The sequence below is a fragment of the Haematobia irritans genome, chromosome 2, assembly GCF_050003625.1.
Source record: "Haematobia irritans isolate KBUSLIRL chromosome 2, ASM5000362v1, whole genome shotgun sequence".
Lineage (NCBI taxonomy): Eukaryota > Metazoa > Arthropoda > Insecta > Diptera > Muscidae > Haematobia > Haematobia irritans.
Genome location: NC_134398.1, coordinates 173,609,584 through 173,629,189, shown reverse-complemented (window position 1 = coordinate 173,629,189; position 19,606 = coordinate 173,609,584). Strand labels below are relative to the sequence as shown.

Here is a 19,606-nt window from a genome sequence, read left to right as displayed (position 1 = left end):
TCATTTGAAGGTTTGTACTATATAAAAATATTCATATGCATTTAATATTAGCGATGCCATCTATGTGTCAGACCGGGGACTTATCAGCCAACATGTTTGTAATTGACAAAAAAAGAAATTAATTTTTATTTAAGATTAATTCAATCATCATAATAAGAACCACTCATAAAGGGTGATACTGTCAAAATTTGGTCAAGGGAAAACGCGTGTAAATCGGTGAAATCGTTTATTTAAAAAATCAAATTAAATTTCTTTTTCAAGTTCAATTAGTATAAAATTCAGGAAAAATATTCAGTTAGGCTTTCGCTTTTCCAATTCCGAATTGCCGGGCCTCACGCTTGACACCTGCCATCAGATTTTGTACAGCCACCTGGTCCACCTTCTTCGCCGCAGAAAGCCAGTTTGCCTTGAACTGCTGCTCGTCCTTAGCATTTTTTTGGTCTTCTTTAGGTTCCGCTTGACAATAGCCCAGTATTTCTCAATTGGGAGGAGCCTGGCGTGTTGGGAGGGTTCTTGTCCTTGGGAACCACCTGTACCTTGTTGGCGGCGTACCACTCCATGACCTTTTTACCGTAATGGCAAGATGCCAAATCCGGCCAAAACAGTACGGAACAACCGTGTTTCTTCAGGAAAGGCAGCAGACGTTTATTCAAACACTCTTTCACGTAAATTTCTTGGTTGACAGACCCGGAAGTTATGAAAATGCTGCTTTTCAAGCCACAGGTACAGATGGCTTGCCAAACCAGATATTTCTTTGAGAACTTTGACAGTTTTATGTGCTTGAAAATATCTGCTACCTTTCCCCTTCCTTTTGCCGTATAAAAATCCTGTCCCGGAAGCTGCTTGTAGTCGGCTTTGACGTAGGTTTCGTCGTCCATTACCACGCAGTCAAACTTCGTCAGCATCGTCGTGTACAGCCCCCGGGATCGCGCTTTGGCCGTCGTATTTTGTTTATCATCGCGATTTGGAGTCACTACCTTCTTGTAAGTCGATAGTCCGGCTCGTTTTTTGGCTCGATGCACGGTTGTAGACGATACACCCAGCTTATTTGCGGCATCTCGGAGAGAGAGGTTAGGGTTTCGCTTGAAACTACCGGCAACTCTCTTTGTCGTCTCAGCGGTTTCCGGTTTTCGATTTCCCCCCGATCCAGACTTCTTGGCTGTCGACAAACGTTCCCCAAACACTATAATTACATTTGTAACGGTTGATTTGGCAACTTTAAGCGATTTTGCCAGCTTTGCGTGCAAGTAGCTCGGATTTTCGCGATGCGCGAGCAAAATTTTGATACGCTGCTCTTCTTGCTTGGACGGCATTTTGACAACTGAAGAGTGAATTCCAAATTCAAAATAGGAGCAACATTCTACACACACACACACCTTCAAAATGAGGGGTGTTCATGTTTTTTAAATGCAAAATTGAAAGAAATACGTTAAGTTTATATTGACCAACTTTTGACCGTATCACCCTTCAAATCATACCTTTTAAAGACGTAGTGGCCACGGTATAATAATATTGATCTGCAAGAAAACGTGTCTATCAGAAATATTGGGTTTTAGAATCCATAAAATATATACCGATTGACTCAGAATCAGCTCGTTAGTCGACCTGACCCTTGGTATTCGTCCATTCGACTGTCCATGTATGTGTTGGAGTAGCAGTAGTATTTATACCCTGCGCCACACTGTGGAACAGGGTATTATAAGTTAGTGCATATGTTTGCAACACCCAGAAGGAGACGAGATAGACACATGGTGTCTTTGGCAATAATGCTCAGGGTGGGTCCCTGAGTCGATCTAGCCATGTCTGTCTGTCCGTCCGTCAATCTGTCTGTGAACACATTTTTGTGATCAAAGTATAGGTCGAAATTTAAGTCCAATCGCCTTCAAATTTGGCACAAGTTTCTGTTTTGGGTCAGAATATAACCCTATTGATTTTGGAAGAAATCGGTTCAGATTTAGATATAGCTCCCATATATATCTTTCGCACGATATGCACTTATATGGACCAAGAAGCCAGAGTTTTACCCTAATTTGCTTAAACTTTCGCACAAGAAGAACAATTAGTACTATAGTCAAGTGTGCCAAATGTGATTGAAATCGGTTCAGATTTAGATATAGCTCCCATATATATCTTTCGCCCGAAATTGGACCCAGAAGCCAGAGTTTTACCCTAATTTGCTTAAAATTTCGCACAAGAAGAACAATTAGTACTATAGTCAAGTGTGCCAAATTTTATTGCAATCGGTTCAGATTTAGATATAGCTCCCATATATATCTTTCGCCCGATATGGACTAATATGTTCCCAGAAGCCACAGTTTTACCCCAGTTTGGTTGAAATTTTGCACTAGGAGTACAATTAGTAGTGTAGTCAAGTGTGCCAAATTTTAATGAAATCGGTTCAGATTTAGATATAGCTCCCATATACCCGATTTACACTCATATGAACACAGTAGCCAAACTTTTTCTCCGATTTACTTGAAATTTTACACAGGAAGTAGAATTAACATTTCAACTATCTGTACCAAATTTGGTTGAAATCGGTTCAGATTTAGATATATCTCCCATATATAGCTTTCGCCCGATTTACACTCATATGACCACAGAGGCAATTTTTTGCTCCGATTTAGTTGAAATTTTGCACAGAGGGTAGAATAAGCATTGTAGCTATACGTGCCAAATTTGGTTGAAATCGGTTCAGATTTAGATATATCTCCCATATATAGCTTTCGCCCGATTTACACTCATATGACCACAGAGGCCAATTTTTAACTTCGATTTAGTTGAAATTTTGCACACGGAGTAGAATTAACATTTCAACTGTCTGTACCAAATTTGGTTGAAATCGGTTCAGATCTAGATATAGCTCACATATATAGCTTTCGCCCGATTTACACTCATATGACCACAGAGGCCAATTTTTTACTCCGATTTAGTTGAAATTTTGCATAGGGAGCAGAATTAGCATTGTAGCTATGCGTGCCAAAATTGGTTGAAATCGGTTCAGATTTAGATATAGCTCCCATATATATGTTTTTCTGATTTCGACAAAAATGGTCAAAATACCAAAATTTTCCTTGTAAAATCGCCACTGCTTAGTCGAAAAGTTGTAAAAATGACTCTAATTTTCCTAAACTGCTAATAGATATATATCGAGCGATAAATCATAAATAAACTTTTGCGAAGTTTCGAAAATTTAGATCTACAAAGTGGTGCAGGGTATAATATAGTCGGCACCGCCTGACTTTAGACTTTCCTTACTTGTTTTTTATTGAACTTATTTTCAAAGCAAATATTTTTCCAAAATGAGTGCCAAACTTTTTTCCAGGATCTTTTTCGAAATAACTGGATATTGTGTTTTGAAAATACTCTTATCGGGATGTAATACACAGAAAGAAATTTCCGTAGTTAAACTAACGCTAAATTTAACTAATTTTTATTGTAAAAAATTATTTGTTTGTAGTTAATTTTATTTTTTTTTCGAAATTTTCTACAGCCCAATGAAATTTTTGTTTTCTTAAGTACTCGTATGTATCAAACATTTTATGAACTAAACGTGGGTATAAAGTTCAATATGAACTAAAGCAAATGAACATTTTCGTATGATTCACAAAAATAGTAAGAATAAAGTACTGAATGGTTAAAATGATCATGATTTGGCGCCAATGATTTTGTTCGTTACTTTTAGTTATACCCTCCACCTTAGGATGAGAGGTATATTAACTTTGTCATTCCGGTTGTAACACATCGAAATATTGCTCTAAGACCCCATAAAATATTCTGGGTCGTGGTGAAATTCTGAGTCGATCTAAGCATGTCCGTCCGTCCGTCTGTTGAAATCACGCTAACTTCCGAACGAAACAAGCTATCGACTTGAAACTTGGCACAAGCAGTTGTTATTGATGTAGGTCGGATGGTATTGCAAATGGGCCATGTCGGATCATTTTACATTTAGCCCCATATAAACCGATCCCCAGATTTGGCTTGCGGATCCTTAAAGAGAAGCAAATTTCATCCGACCCGGTACATGGTGTTGGTCTCTAACAACCGTGCAAAAATTGGTCCATATCGGTTCATAATTATATATAGCCCCCATATGATCCGATCTCTAGATTTGACCTCCGGAGCCTCTTGGGGAGCAAACTTCTTCCGAACAAGTTGAAATTTGGTACATGGTGTCAGTATATGGTCTCTAACAACCATGCAAAAATTGGTCCATATCGGTCCATAATTATATATAGCCCCCATATAAACCGATACCAAGATTTGACCTCCGGAGCCTCTTGGGGCAGCAAAATTCTTCCGATCAAGCTGAAATTTGGTACATGGTGTCAATATATGGTATCTAATAACCATGCCAAAATTGATCTATATCGGTCCATAGTTATATATAGCCCCTATATGAACCGATCTCCAGATTTGACCTCCGGAGCCTCTTGGAGGAGCAAAGTTCATCCGATTCGGTTGAAATTTGGTTCATGGTGTTGGTATATGGTCTCTAACAACCATGCAAAAATTGATCCATATCGGTCAATTATATATAGCCCCATATGAACCGATTCCCAAATTTGACTTGCGGAGCCTCTTGGAGGAGTAAAATTCATCCGATTTGTTTAAAATTTGGTACATGGTGTTGGTATATGGTCTCTAACAACCATGCAAAAATTGATCCATATCGGTCAATAATTATATATAGCGGGGCCTTTAGGAGGAGCAAAATTCATCGGATCCGGTTGAAATTTTGTACGAGGTGTTAGTATGTGGCCGTTAACAACCATACCAAACTTGGTCATTATCGGTCTATAATTATATATAGCCCTCAGATAAACCGATCCCCAAGCACACAAAAAGTGGTCCATATCGGTTCATAGTTACAAGTACATATAGGCCCCATATAAAGTGACCCCCATATTTCATTCTTACTCTTTAATTACCGTGCAAAAGTTCATATCGGTTCGCAATTATTTGTAGACTTCCCTACCCAGCAAAAAAAAGCGTCGCCAAAAAAGTAATGAAAGTGTTCTTTTTGGATTCGGAAGTGGTGCAAAATTGGCGCAGAAGCGATGAATTTAACATGGGCTTGTCATAGGACGGAAGTCCTCTATTTCAGCAGCCGTTGCACTGAATTTGCATCACTTCTTTAGGTGTGATCCGAATTCAATGTTTTGGATGTAAATTAAAAAATTCTGTGATATTTTGTCAAATAAGTAATTTTTATAATTTTTTTATAATTTTTAATGGATTCTAACGCTTGTCGGAAACGTTTGACCTCAAATATTTTCAAAAATGCACAATTTCTTCAGATTGAATTTAGCTTTTTTTTTCGACAAAATTTAAATGGTTTGTACCATTTTATGAATTCTTACTCTGTTTTTGACCTATTTGAAACAAAAAAAAGTTAAAATTACCCATTAAAAGTATGAACAAATCAAGTTATAAAAAATTGAATTAAAATAACTTCCTGGGTAGTTAAAATAAAGAACATCATTGGGAGTGCATCTTCTGGAAGTGCTTTTAAAGTTGTGCCGTTGGAAGAACTTCCAAATTTTGCTGGGTATATACGCCTTTTTTGCCTAATATATACTAAAAATGGACTCACTTACAATTTAGAAAACGAAGAAGTTGTAAGATACGTGGCCATCAGTAAGTATTACCACAATCACAATCTTTAGTAGAAGTTTCTACGCAATCCATGGTGGAGGGTACATAAGATTCGGTCTGGCCGAACTTACGGCCGTATATACTTGTTTCATCTATGAGAGGGTGTAATTTCGTGATTTTTTGTTTGAGTTTTTGAGGAATCATAAATATCTCTTGTAAGTGTGCAAGAAAATGATGAAATAACGCCTTGATTTAAAATCTAAAATCTTTAGATTTTTACCCCACATATTTAAATGATTACGAGAAGTAAAATCTTTTACGTTCAGTTTCAAGCTAATTTCATTATCAATGCACTTTCTGTACCCTCAAGATCTGAAATCGGTCTATATGAAGGCCTTACCAAATGGACCGATAAAAACTAAATCATAACCACTTTTTTGTGGGTCTAAAATGCCAGTATATTTTCAATTTGTGGCAAATCGGATAAGAACTACAATTTCTAGAAACTCTAGGCGTTAAATCGGGAGATCGGTCTAATGGGGGCTATGCCAAAACATGGAGGGATACACACAATATTCTAGAATCTAGACCCTAAATCGGAGGGCCGGTTTATAAGGGGACTATATCAAAAACTATACCGATACACAATATAATGGGTGATACGGTCAAAATTTGGTCAAGGGAAAACGCGTGTAAATCGGTGAAATCGTTTATTTAAAAAATCAAATTAAATTTCTTTTTCAAGTTCAATTACTATAAAATTGAGGAAAAATATTCAGTTAGGCTTTCGCTTTTCCAAATCCGAATTGCCGGGCCTCACGCCTTGTCCACCGTCTTCGCCGCAGAAAGCCAGTTTGCCTTGAACTGCTGCTCGTCCTTAGCAGTTTTTTTTGGTCTTCTTTAGGTTCCGCTTGACAATAGCCCAGTATTTCTCAATTGGGCGGAGCTCTGGCGTGTTGGGAGGGTTCTTGTCCTTGCACGTTGTTGGCGGCGTACCACTCCATGGCCTTTTTACCGTAATGGCAAGATGCCAAATCCGGACAAAACAGTACGGAACAACCGTATTTCTTCAGGAAAGGTAGCAGACATTTATTCAAACACTCTTTCACGTAAATTTCTTGGTTGACAGTCCCGGAAGCTATGAAAATGCTGTTTTTCAAGCCACAGGTACAGATGGCTTGCCAAACCAGATATTTCTTTGCGAACTTTGACAGTTTTATGTGCTTGAAAATATCTGCTATCTTTCCCCTTCTTTTGCCGTATAAAACTCCTGTCCCGGAAGCTGCTTGTAGTCGGCTTTGACGTAGGTTTCGTCGTCCATTACCACGCTGTCAAACTTCGTCAGCATCGTCGTGTACAGCCTCCGGGATCGCGCTTTGGCCGTCGTATTTTGTTTATCATCGCGATTTGGAGTCTCTATCTTCTTGTAAGTCGATAGACCGGCTCGTTTTTTGGCTCGATGCACGGTTGTAGACGATACACCCAGCTTATTTGCGGCATCTCGAAGAGAGAGGTTAGGGTTTCGCTTGAAACTACCGGCAACTCTCTTTTTCGTCTCAGCGGCTTCCGGTTTTCGATTTCCCCCCGATCCAGACTTCCTGGCTGACGACAAACGTTCCCCAAACACTTTAATTACATTTGTAACGGTTGGTTTGGCAACTTTTAGCGATTTTGCCAGCTTTGCGTGCGAGTAGCTCGGATTTTCGCGATGCGCGAGCAAAATTTTGATACGCTGCTCTTCTTGCTTGGACGGCATTTTGACAACTGAAGAGTGAGTTCCAAAATCAAAATAGGAGCAACATTCTACACACACACACCTTCAAAATGAGGGGTGTTCAGGTTTTTTAAATGCAAAGTTGAAAGAAATACGTCAAGTTTATATTGACCAAATTTTGACCGTATCACCCTTTATTCAGCACACCCCTTTATGGTCCTAGAATACCTCTAGATTTCCAATTTTAGGCAAATTGGATAAAAACTACGGATTCTAGAAGACCTACAAATAAAATCGGAAGATCGGTCTGTATGGGGGCTATATCAAAACATGGTCCGATAATCACCATTTTCAGCACACCTCAGGCAAATTGGATACAAACTACGATTTCTATAAGCCCAAGACTCCAAATCGGGCGATCGGTTTATATGGGAGCTATATCAAAACTTGGATCGATATAGCCCATCTTCGAACTTGGCCTGCGTGTAGACAAAAGACTGTAGAGTGATTACAACAGACAGACAGACGAGCATGCTTATATCGTCTTACAAACGGAATGACAAACTTATTATACCCACATCACCATTCTATGGTGGTGGGTATAAAGAACATTTTCACTACTTTCTTGGCAACGGTGTTTTTTTTTTGCTGGGTGAATTATTATTAATATCTTGCAGATAGCAATTTTAATATCTCTTAAGATTCCTTTCCTCTTAAACTTCTTACTTTTCTCTCCAACAAACTTAATATTACGTTGTCTGTCCAATACTCATCGCATCGCATCTAAAAACCTCATATTCTCACGGCATTTTAAAAAATCAAACAAAATGCAAATCATTTCAAATGCAATGTAGACAAACTGGTCCTGATTAATAAATTAGAATGCGATGAATCACTGCCTAAGCAATGCAATGCTTGGATTCAATGGACAAATGGGCCAGTGAGACTCGATGGCAATAAAACAACTATGACTCATCATCATCTAATGCTACTTAGAAGATTTTTCATGAACATAATAACTCCACTTCATGAATTTGATGGTCACATAATTACTAAACACTGGACCACACCATCACCCTATATCCAAAACGGGGTAGCGGTGGAAGAGGAGGGAAAAGGAAAATAGTAGTCTTTGATGGTCTTGTTAACACCAAATATCAATGTTCGACTGGTGTTCTTCGATGGTGTGGAAAGTCCTAAATCAACAATGCGGCAAAGAGCATCAGCATCAGCAGCATCATCCCAATTCTGTCTGTCATTGTTATCGATCAATATGACTAAATTAACATAAATGCAATTCATTGAATCTCCTCCTTTGATTTGATGGTCATATGGTCTTTAAAAGAATGGAATGGAAAACTCAAATGTCTTCAAGTGGTATGGTGTGAGCATGCGCCCTCTTCTAAACTAAAAGACATATGGGTGGAACATCTCAAAAATCACCATATTGAGAATGACCGAATATACGATACTCGTATGTTGAACAATAGAAGCAAACCCTCTCGGAACTATGAAAAACCGAAGTCTACAGAAATGTTGACGGAATTCTTGGAATTGATATCAAAGGATTTTGCAACATCATTCCTACTTGAGCAGATTGGTCAAATGGACACTGGGAGAAATAAATTGAGGAATGGAAAAGGTTTTTTTTCGAAATCAAAGAAATTTAATCAAGAGACAATGGACAATGGTTGCATAATCAAAATTTGTATATGAAGATGATGTCGGACTTGTACAGGGATACACACCTTTCACTTTAGGACATCGAAATATTGGTCTTAGACCCCACAAAATATATATTCTGGGTCGTGTTAAAATTCGAAATGAGTCGATTAAACGATGTCCGTCCGATATAAGCAAACGACTTGACACAAGTAGTTGTTATTGCGCTATTGCAGACCACTTTTAGGTATAGCACACATAGAAGCCGATCCAAGATTTGGTTTGCCGAGCCTCCTTCAAGAGCAAATATCATTCGATCCGATCAAATTGGTCAATATTGATCCAAAATTATAAACCGGTTCCCAATGTTTACCTCTTTCTTGTACCTAGTGCAAAAGATCCGGTTTTTAATCATGCAAAAATTGGTTCATATCGATTCATATGCGGTATTTTGTCTCATTGCCGACGAAGTGCCATCTTGAGATGATCGATACATCGGTCGTTTTTAACCCTCTAATACCCAATCCCACCTTTGGGCGGCCTTCATTAAATAAGGAAGCTTTTACTAAAACGCACTTTATGACAACAAAAATGAATAAACGAAAAAAACAAGTATAAACGGCCGTAAGTTCGGCCAGGCCGAATCTTACGAAAGACTGTTATACACAATCGAATTACTTCGGTTGTGGTATCTTAAATCGTTTTCTAAAATGTGAGTTAGTCCACACGTGGTATATATTAGACAAAAAGGTCTGCAAGTCTACAAATAATTACGAATCGATATGGACTTTTGCACGATACGTAGGGAGCCAGAATTGAAATATGGGGGTCGCTTATATGGGGGCTATATACAATTATGAACTTGATATGGACCAATTTTTGTGTGATTGGGGATCGATTTATCTGAGGGCTATATATAACTATAGACCGATATGGACCTAGTTAGGCATGTTGGTTAACGGCCATATACTAGCACAATGTACCAAATTTCAACTGACTCGGAGGAAATTTACTCCTCCAAGAGGCTCCAAAACCAAATCTCGGGATCGGTTTATATGCGGGCTATATATGATTATGGACTGATATGGACCACTTTTGGCATTGTTGTTAAATATCATATACTACCACCACGTTCCAAATTTCAACCAGATCGGATGAATTTTGCTTCTCCACAAGGCACCGGAGGTCAAATCTGGGGATCGGTTTATATGGGGACTATATATAATTATGGACTGATATGAACCAATTCATGCATGGTTGTTGGATACCATATACTAACATCACGTACCAAATTTCATCAGAATCGGATGAATTTTGCTCTTCCAAGGGGCTCCGGAGGTCAAATCTGGCGATCGGTTTATATGGGTGCTATATATAATTATGGACCGATGTGGACCAATTTTTGCATGGTCATTAGAGACCATATACTAACACCATGTACCAAATTTCAGCCGGATAGGATGAAATTATATGGGGGCTATACGTAAAAGTGGACCGATATGGCCCATTTGTAATACCATCCGACCTACATCAATAACAACTACTTGTGCCAAGTTTCAAGTCGATAGCTTGTTTCGTTCGGAAGTTAGCGTGATTTCAACAGACGGACGGACGGACATGCTCAGATCGACTCAGAATTTCACCACGACCCGGAATATATATACTTTATGGGGTCTTAGAGCAATATTTCGATGTGTTACAAACGGAATGACAAAGTTAATATACCCCCTATGGTGGAGGGTATAAAAACTTAGTTGAACCTGTTCAAGAGCCTTTGCAGCATATACTGAATTTTACCGTATACATTTTTCTTGATTAGTTTTCTTGATTTTATGTCGTTATCATTGAATATTTAATCAGCTGACAAAAAAATTGAGGCATTAGAGGGTTAATGCCAAACTTACTCTCCAAAATACCCCAGGCGCAAATGTCCAACGGATAGAAGTCCGAAGATTTTGGGTTCATTTTACGGTAGAAATAAAGCGGGGAACCCCCTTTTTGAAGCATTCTTAGTTGATGTGTCATGAGTGCGATGGTTTCGAGTCCTGTTGGAATGTCCATAATCCACGGCTGAAATTTTTGTTTGCCCAGAGTTTCAATAGTGATCATATTTGGCATTTATTTTGACCCTAAGCTCAATCAATACGAGCGAGGAGCGACCTTTGGCCTTTGCGGCGACCCAAACCATTACCATCAACCGCTCTTGGATTTTAGTGGCAGAAGAATGGCTGCTCACGGCTGACAAAGCCATTACACACTGTATGAAAGTGGATCGCCGTATTTTGACCCACTACCAAAGAAGTACCGTTCTGAGATGATCGATTAAGTGTAAACCTTACTCTCTAAAATACCTCATGCACAAATGTCCACCAAATTGGTGGTGGCAATTTTCCGGTAGAAATTAAGAGATTAACCTCTTTTTTACGCCATTCTTGGTTGACGCTTACTGAGTACGATGGTTCTGAGTCCTGCTGGAATGTCCATAGTCTACGACCGAAATGTTTGCCTACTTAGTTCTTCAATTCAGTCTTTAGAACATTTTCCAATAATAGAGTCCACGATACGAGCGAAGAAGCCCATCTACTGTAATGACGGTCCACACAATTACCATCGGCGGAGCTTGAGTTCTGGTGGGCAATCGAAGGTGTAAATTTTCAACTGACCTCTTTGGAAAGTACACCCGATCATTGGGTTTGTTCACAAGTTGCTCAATTCGGAGTGGCTTCTCATTGAAGATGGCCAAATTTTGCAACCTGTCAATCTCATGTAAGCGAGGCAACTCCAATTCGGAGTGGCTTCTCATTGAAGATGGCCAAATTTTGTAACCTGTCAATCTCATGTAAGCGAGGCAACTCCAATTCGGAGTTGCTTCTCATTGAAGATGGCCAAATTTTGTAACCGGGCAATCTCGTGTAAGCGAGGCAACTCCAATTCGGAGTGGCTTCTCATTGAAGATGGCCAAATTTTGTAACCGGTCAATCTCGTGTAAGCAAGGCAACTCCTTGGCTCTTTCCAGTCGTGTAATGGTTAGCATATCCGCTTTATATACATGAGTCATGGGTTCAATCCCAGTTGCAACCCACCTCAGTACTGCTGGTAACATTTCTGAGTGCTTCAAACTTTTTATACCCTCCACCATAGGATGGGGGGTATATTAACTTTGTCATTCCGTTTGTAACACATCGAAATATTGATCTAAGACCCCATAAAGTATATATATTCTGGGTCCTGGTGAAATTCTGAGTCGATCTAAGCATGTCCGTCCGTCCGTCTGTTGAAATCACGCTAACTTCCGAACGAAACAAGCTATCGACTTGAAACTTGGCACAAGTAGTTGTTATTGATGTAGGTCGGATGGTATTGCAAATGGGCCATATCGGACCACTTTTACGTATAGCCCCCATATAAACCGACGCTCAGATTTGGCTTGCAGAGCCTCTTGGAGGCGCAAAATTCATCCGATCCGGTTGAAATTTGGTACATGGTGTTAGTATATAGTCTCTAACAACCATGCAAAAATTGGTCCATATCGGTCCATAATTATATATAGCCCCCATATAAACCGATCCCCAGATTTGACCTCCGGAGCCTCATGGATGAGCAAAATTCATCCGATTCGCTTAAAATTTCCGATCCGATTGAAATTTGGTACGTGGTGTTAGTATTGGTCTCTAACAATCATGCAAAAATTGGTCCATACCGGTCTTAATTATATGTAACCCCATTTGGGGAGGCACCGTGGTGCAATGCTAACCCGCCTTGCATGCTAACCCGCCTTGCATACACAAGGTCGTGGGTTCGATTCCTGCTTCGACCGAACACCAAAAAAATTTTCAGCGGTGGATTATCTCACCTCAGTAATGCTGGTGACATTTCTGAGGGTTTCAAAGCTTCTCTAAGTGGTTTCACTGCAATGTGGAACGCCGTTCGGACTCGGCTATAAAACAGAGGTCCCTTGTCATTGAGCTTAACATGGAATCGGGCAGCACTCAGTGATAAGAGAGAAGTTCACCAATGTGGTATCACAATGGACTGAATAGTCTAAGTGAGCCTGATACATCGGGCTGCCACCTAACCTAACCTAACCCCCATTTAAACCGATCCCCAGATTTGACCTCCGGAGCTCTTGGAGGACCAAAATTCATCCGCTCCCGTTGAAATTTGGTACGTGGTGAAATTTGGTACATTGCGCTAGTATATGGCCGCAAACAGCCATACCAAAATTGGTCCGTATCGGTCTATAGTTATATATAGCCGATGTCCAAAAATAATCTACCAAAATTTTATTTCTATAGAACATTTTGTCAAAATTCTCTTACTATACAAAATTTAGTCAACATTTTATTTCTATAGAAAATTTGCAAAAATTTATTTCTATAGTAAATTGTGTCAAAATTTTATTTCTAAAAAAAATTTTGTCAAACTGAATTATAACATACAGTGAAACCTCTAAACTTGAACACGCTAAAAACCAGACATCTCTCAAAGGTGGACAATTTTTGTGAGATGTTTACTATATTAACTCATTACAATTGACCTCTTATAACTGGACACTCCTAAATGTGGACAAAATTTAAGTGACCGTTGCGACCTATATATATTTAAGTTGGAAATCTATATTTCGATGCGTTACAAAAGGATAGACATGCTTAAGGTTGAATTACACACCATCAATCCGTGCGTTGATGGAAGGGTTGATTTTTTATACCCTTCACCACTACTGTGGTACAGGGTATAATAAGTTTGTGCATTTCATTTCATTTCATTTCATTTCATTTATTTATTTTTGGGTTCCTAATACACAAGATATATATCTTATAATGAGTATTAGAATCAATAATGTTATAATAAATATAATAAGTAGATATTTTACGATATTTTAAGAAGTATAATAATAATAATTATGAGTAGGAATTACATATAATATGGTTATGAATTAGATATTAATATTTTTTTTTAATTTTTTTTTTTATTTTGTATTTTTTTTTTTTATTTAATCGCCCTGAATTAGATATTTTGTTAGCTTCGTCTTGAACTGCACTGTGTTGTATATACGTTGAAGTTGATTGGGTAACTGATTCCAGAGACGAGTCGTATATATATAAAACTGCCGCTCAGATAACTGACTTCTATGTCGAGTCTGTATCGAATTGTTACCACGGTTGGATCTAGCGAATGTTACTCGTTCGTAGAGGTATGATGGTTCCTTTGTGTGTATAATTTTTTGGAGGAATAACAGAGTTCTGAGTTGAACGTATTTGTCAAACGGGATACCAAAAATTTTGTTCGCAAAAAGTGTCACACTATCATAACATTTCAATACGAAGACATAGCGGGCAATATTGTTGAACGTGGTTGTTAGTTTTTTAAGTCGGTGGTGTTACATCCAGAGAAAATTTCACAACAATACAACAAAGTAGGGAGGACATAGGATTTGACCAACAGCAGTCTTATACGAAAAGGTGTAAACGCTTGAGTGTACCAAAGATTACGCAACATACCGTATATTTTACCACAGTTAGCATTAATATGATCAGACCAAGTCAAATTCTCATTAAAAGTTACTCCAAGATTCTTCACTTTCTTCACAAGTTCTATTTGGCAGTTACCCAGAAATATGTTAACATTGCCCAGACTTGTGGATTTCTTAAGAATCAAAATTGCCTTCGATTTATTGGGGTTCAGAGCTAGGCCATTTCCATTCGCCCAATCCAGGATATTGTTGAGATCATTGTTAACATTCATTACGCACCTATCGATTGCATCAGTAGTGGTAGATTTACATAACTGGACATCATCAACATACATTCTTATGTTCGTATGTTCTAGCTGGTTCGGTAAATCATTCGAGTACATCGTATATAGCAAGGGTCCAAGTATGGACCCCTGAGGAACGCCCTTTTTTGTTGTCATCTGTGACGATGCATTGTTACCAGAAACGGTCAATTGCTTTCTGTCTTCCAAGTAGCTAGACATTAATCGTACAGTAGATTCAGAGAATGAAAACAAGTGGATGAGTTTATAATACAAAGTCGGATAGTGGACAGTGTCAAAAGCTTTCGAATGATCTAATAGTACCAAAATAGAGACTTCATTTTTGTCAAGATTGTTACGTATTGATTCTACAACGTCAACTAAGGCAGTGAGACAGCTATGCCTCGGTCTGAATCCAGATTGACGGTCAGTTATAATCTTATGTTCAGTTAAGTATTGGAGAATTTGTAGATTAACAAGTCTTTCAAACACTTTCGAGATAAATGGTAAGATCGCAATAGGACGGAATTCGTTGGCACCCTTTGGGACAGGTATAATTTTGGCCAGTTTCCATAGTGTTGGAAAGGAACTAACAACTAGTAATAGTATTTATAATATGAGTAATGTATTTAAGTATACTCGGAATAATAAGCTTGACAAATTTAGGACAGATTTCATCAGTACCGACAGCGTTTGACTTTATTGTCATGATACTATTAAGCACCTCATTATCAAATACATGCCTTAGACTAAAACCACGTTGAGAGGTGGACGTTACAGTTCGGGAACTATAGAAATCAGCATTCACCTCAGGCATCGGTATATTTACAAACTTTTCATTAAGTACGTTAACATCCAAGTTCGAGTTATGATTAGTAGTCTTTGTAATGCCAATTTTCTTTATTTCATTCCACGTCTTCCTTGTACTCGTAGCATTATTGAATTTGTTAGTATAAAAAATCAGTTTCTCATGTTTAACCTTTCGAACTACATCTTTTCTGGCAGATTGAAAGGTTGAGTAGAGCTCAGGAGTTTTGTATCTTTTCCACCTCTTGTATGCCCGTTCTCTTATATCGATAAGTGTTTTCACCTCACTCGTGAACCATGGTTTCAAGTCAATTTTAATATTGTTTGTTACCATAGGTACATGTAGATTGTAGAGATCAACTATATTATCAGTTAGAAAGTTGACCTTGCTTTCCACAGAACTAAGATAATAAATTTGATTCCAATCAATTCGATTCACATCTAGTTCCAGATCAGATATGTTTAAACGCCTAAAGTCGCGGTATGTATAGGTTTCAGCTTGCCTGTTAATAGTTATGTCGCATTTGTATGTAACGCCAAGAAGGAGTAATCATAGACCAACCTTTTAGTATACGGATCGGCTTAGAATTAAATTCTGAGTCGATTTAGCGATGTCCGTCTGTCTGTCTGTTGATGTATTTTTGTGTGCAAAGTACAGGTCGCAGTTTTAGTCCGATTGTCCTAAAATTTGGTATAGGGTCCTGTTTCGGCTCAATGACGATCCCTATTGATTTTGGAAAAAATCGGTTCAGATTTAGATATAGCTGTCATATATATTTTTCACCGATCTGGTGATAATTGGCGTGTATATCAACCGATCTTCCTCAAATTCCGTACATCCGAATATTTTATGAGTCTCGAAAAACTTGCAAAATATCAGCCAAATCGGTTGAGATTTAGATATAGCTCCCATATATAGCTTTCGCCCGATTTACACTCATTTGCCCACAGAGGCCAATTTTTTGCTCCGATTTAGTTGAAATTTTGCAAAGGGAGTAGAATTAGCATTATAGCTATGCGTGCCAAATTTGGTTGAAATCGGTTCAGATTTAGATATAGCTCCCATATGTATCTTTCGCCCGATATGGACTAATACTGTCCCAGAAGCCAGAGTTTTACCCCAATTTGGTTGAAATTTTGCACTAGGAGTACAATTAGTAGTGTAGTCAAGTGTGCCAAATTTTATTAAAATCGGTTCGGATTTAGATATAGCTCCCATATATATCGTTCGCCCGATTTACACTCATATGACCACAGAGGCCAATTTTTAACTCCGATTTAGTTGAAATTTTGCACAGGGAGTAGAATTAGCATTATAGCTATGCGTGCCAAATTTGGTTGAAATCGGTTCAGATTTAGATATAGCTCCCATATATATCTTTCGCCCGATATGGACTAATACTGTCCCAGAAGCCAGAGTTTTACCCCAATTTGGTTGAAATTTTGCACTAGGAGTACAATTAGTAGTGTAGTCAAGTGTGCCAAATTTTATTAAAATCGGTTCAGATTTAGATATAGCTCCCATTTATATCGTTCGCCCGATTTACACTCATATGACCACAGAGGCCAATTTTTAACTCCGATTTAGTTGAAATTTTGCACAGGGAGTAGAATTAGCATTATAGCTATGTGTGCCAAATTTGGTTGACATCGGTTCAGATTTAGACATAGCTTCCATATATATGTTTTTCTGATTTCGACAAAAATTGTCAAAATACCAACATTTTCCTTGGTAAATCGCCACTGCTTAGTCGAAAAGTTGTCAAAATGACTCTTATTTTCCTAAACTTCTAATACATATACATCGAGAGATAAATCATAAATAAACTTTTGCGAAGTTTCCTTAAAATTGCTTCATATTTAAATGTTTCCCATATTTTTTTTACTAAAATTGTGTTCCACTCTACTGCATTAGCCAACTTAAATTTTGAGTCTATAGATTTGTAGAAGTCTGTCCAGATCGAGTGATATTTAAATGTATGTATTTGGGACAAACTTTTATATATAGCCCCCCAACACATTTGACGGATGTGATATGGTTTCGAAAATTTAGATCTACAAAGTGGTGCAGGGTATAATATAGTCGGCCCCGCCCAACTTTAGACTTTCCTTACTTGTTTTCTATTTGCGGCAGACTATTCGAGCTTTTGATTTCAAAGAGAAATTTCAACTCTTTAATCATCGGACGCATTGAAAGCATGATATGTAATTCTACCTTTATTATGCTCCCATCATCATATTCCTTTGGTGGATGATGATGGGAACATAATAAAATTAATACATATTTTTGCCAAGTGTATAAAACTCCAACGCCAAAAAACATATTCAACTTACCAAAATTCTTATGGCCCAATCAACGGCCACGACGACAACCAATGGGCCAGAATTTCACTATTGACTTTTATGGCATCCTCAGCCCAATTTGTGCCGAATGCAACAGTTTTCTAGCAGCCAGCCGTATTTTGTTTTTTCTACTTCCCAAATGAAAGGAACACTAAAAGTCAAAGACAACACAGATACATAGAGAACCAAAAAAAAAAAAAAAACGTCGACTTCAAGAATCACCAGCAGATGTGCCTTTGTGATATTCTTTGTATTTTTATTTGGAGTTTTTTAAGTTTGCCGCCCTCTTGTTATTCTTTTCAGCTCCTTCGGTAGGTTTTCTTGGCCCATACATAGTAGTTTCATCGATAATGTTTTAGTTTAGAGAGGGTAGACCATGAAAAAAAAGATCTGCTTAAGGATGACTTTCGCTTTTTTGGACTTTTTAAATGGTTGGACATGAATGGATTGTATGCTCTTTAGTTTGTCCAAGCTACCATGGACAATGGAAGGTAAATTTGCTGGATCATTGAGGAACAGTGGTGCAATATTAGATTTCCAATGAAATCTATTGTCGAACCATTGATATATAAAAACAAATAAAAGGTGACTGATATGTATTGCAATCAATTTCAGGTTGCTATCATTTCAAAGACTCTCGTCTGACTGCAATTACAGTAACAGTTCATTTTATTGTTTATAAGCTGACAAAAAATTTTGATCTATCGCATTGAGAAGTAATGTTATTCGTGGTGGATTTCAAGCGTGATAGTTTGATTGCTTTATATTTGACTGGAAAACCACAAGCAGCTATCGTTAGAGCCGCCCAGCATTTAAATGTGAAAAAATCGTTTGATTCTCGTTCAATAGCTGGTTACTGGCATTATTGCAACGCTTTCAAAAGGGGACAAAAACAAACCGTATCAACCCAGATACAAATAACCTTTTCAATTAAAAAAATAAACTCAGAAGGCTAAGTCAGTCAAAAAAATATTATTTTTTTAATTTTCAATTAAATATTTAATTGAAACAATCAAATTTTGAATCAAACTCAAAATTTGTTTTGCTTGTTATTGTTGGTTTATTCTTCAATCATTATTTTGGTTTTGTTTTCAGCTTAAAACTACGCGTTGACTAAACTACAAGTGTACCAACAGAGGAAACAAGTATATACGGCCGTAAGTTCCGCCAGGCCGAAGCTTATGTACCCTGCACCAGGGATTGCGTAGAAACTTCTTCTAAACACTGCCATCCACAATCGAATTACTTGGGTTGCCTAACACCGTCTTCTAAATTGTAAGTAAGTCCATACGTGGTATATATTAACCCTTTCACTACCGAAATAAACCTAAGGTTAAAAACTTTCTTCTGCTTTTACTAGTACTAATAGCATGTAAAACAAAAATTGTCATGTTGAGATCCTACCTCAATTACTTCAAGAGCTATATGAGCTTGTTCTGAAAATTTGATTCTTGAATTGTGACCAAATGGCCTTACACCCAGAAAAAAGTGACCCCTTCTTTAAGTTAAAATGAACTCATTGTGAAGAAAGTTGAACTTCGTATAGCGCCAAAGACATTTTTATTTGTTTGAACAATGTGATTTTCGTAGAAATTAGGTATAATGCATTCCCTATATTAGTTAACACTATACTACAGAATGAAAAAATTTAACTGATTTGAATTCATATATGGAATGATTTTATTGAAATTTTTTCATTCATTTGGACAAATCTTACACATTTGTGAT

General features: G+C 37.8%; 1 protein-coding gene across 1 annotated transcript; it reads right to left on the bottom strand.

The window, feature by feature from the left end:
• Positions 1-11,846: 11,846 nt before the first annotated feature.
• LOC142225166 (uncharacterized) lies at positions 11,847-19,269 on the bottom strand. The gene is made up of 5 exons (XM_075294943.1): positions 19,196-19,269; positions 18,300-18,425; positions 15,413-16,038; positions 14,476-15,324; positions 11,847-12,013 (listed from the first exon to the last, which is right to left on the bottom strand). The coding sequence occupies exons 1-5, from the start codon at positions 19,267-19,269 to the stop codon at positions 11,847-11,849; spliced, it is 1,842 nt and encodes a 613-aa protein (XP_075151058.1).
• Between the last annotated feature and the right edge of the window lie 337 nt (positions 19,270-19,606).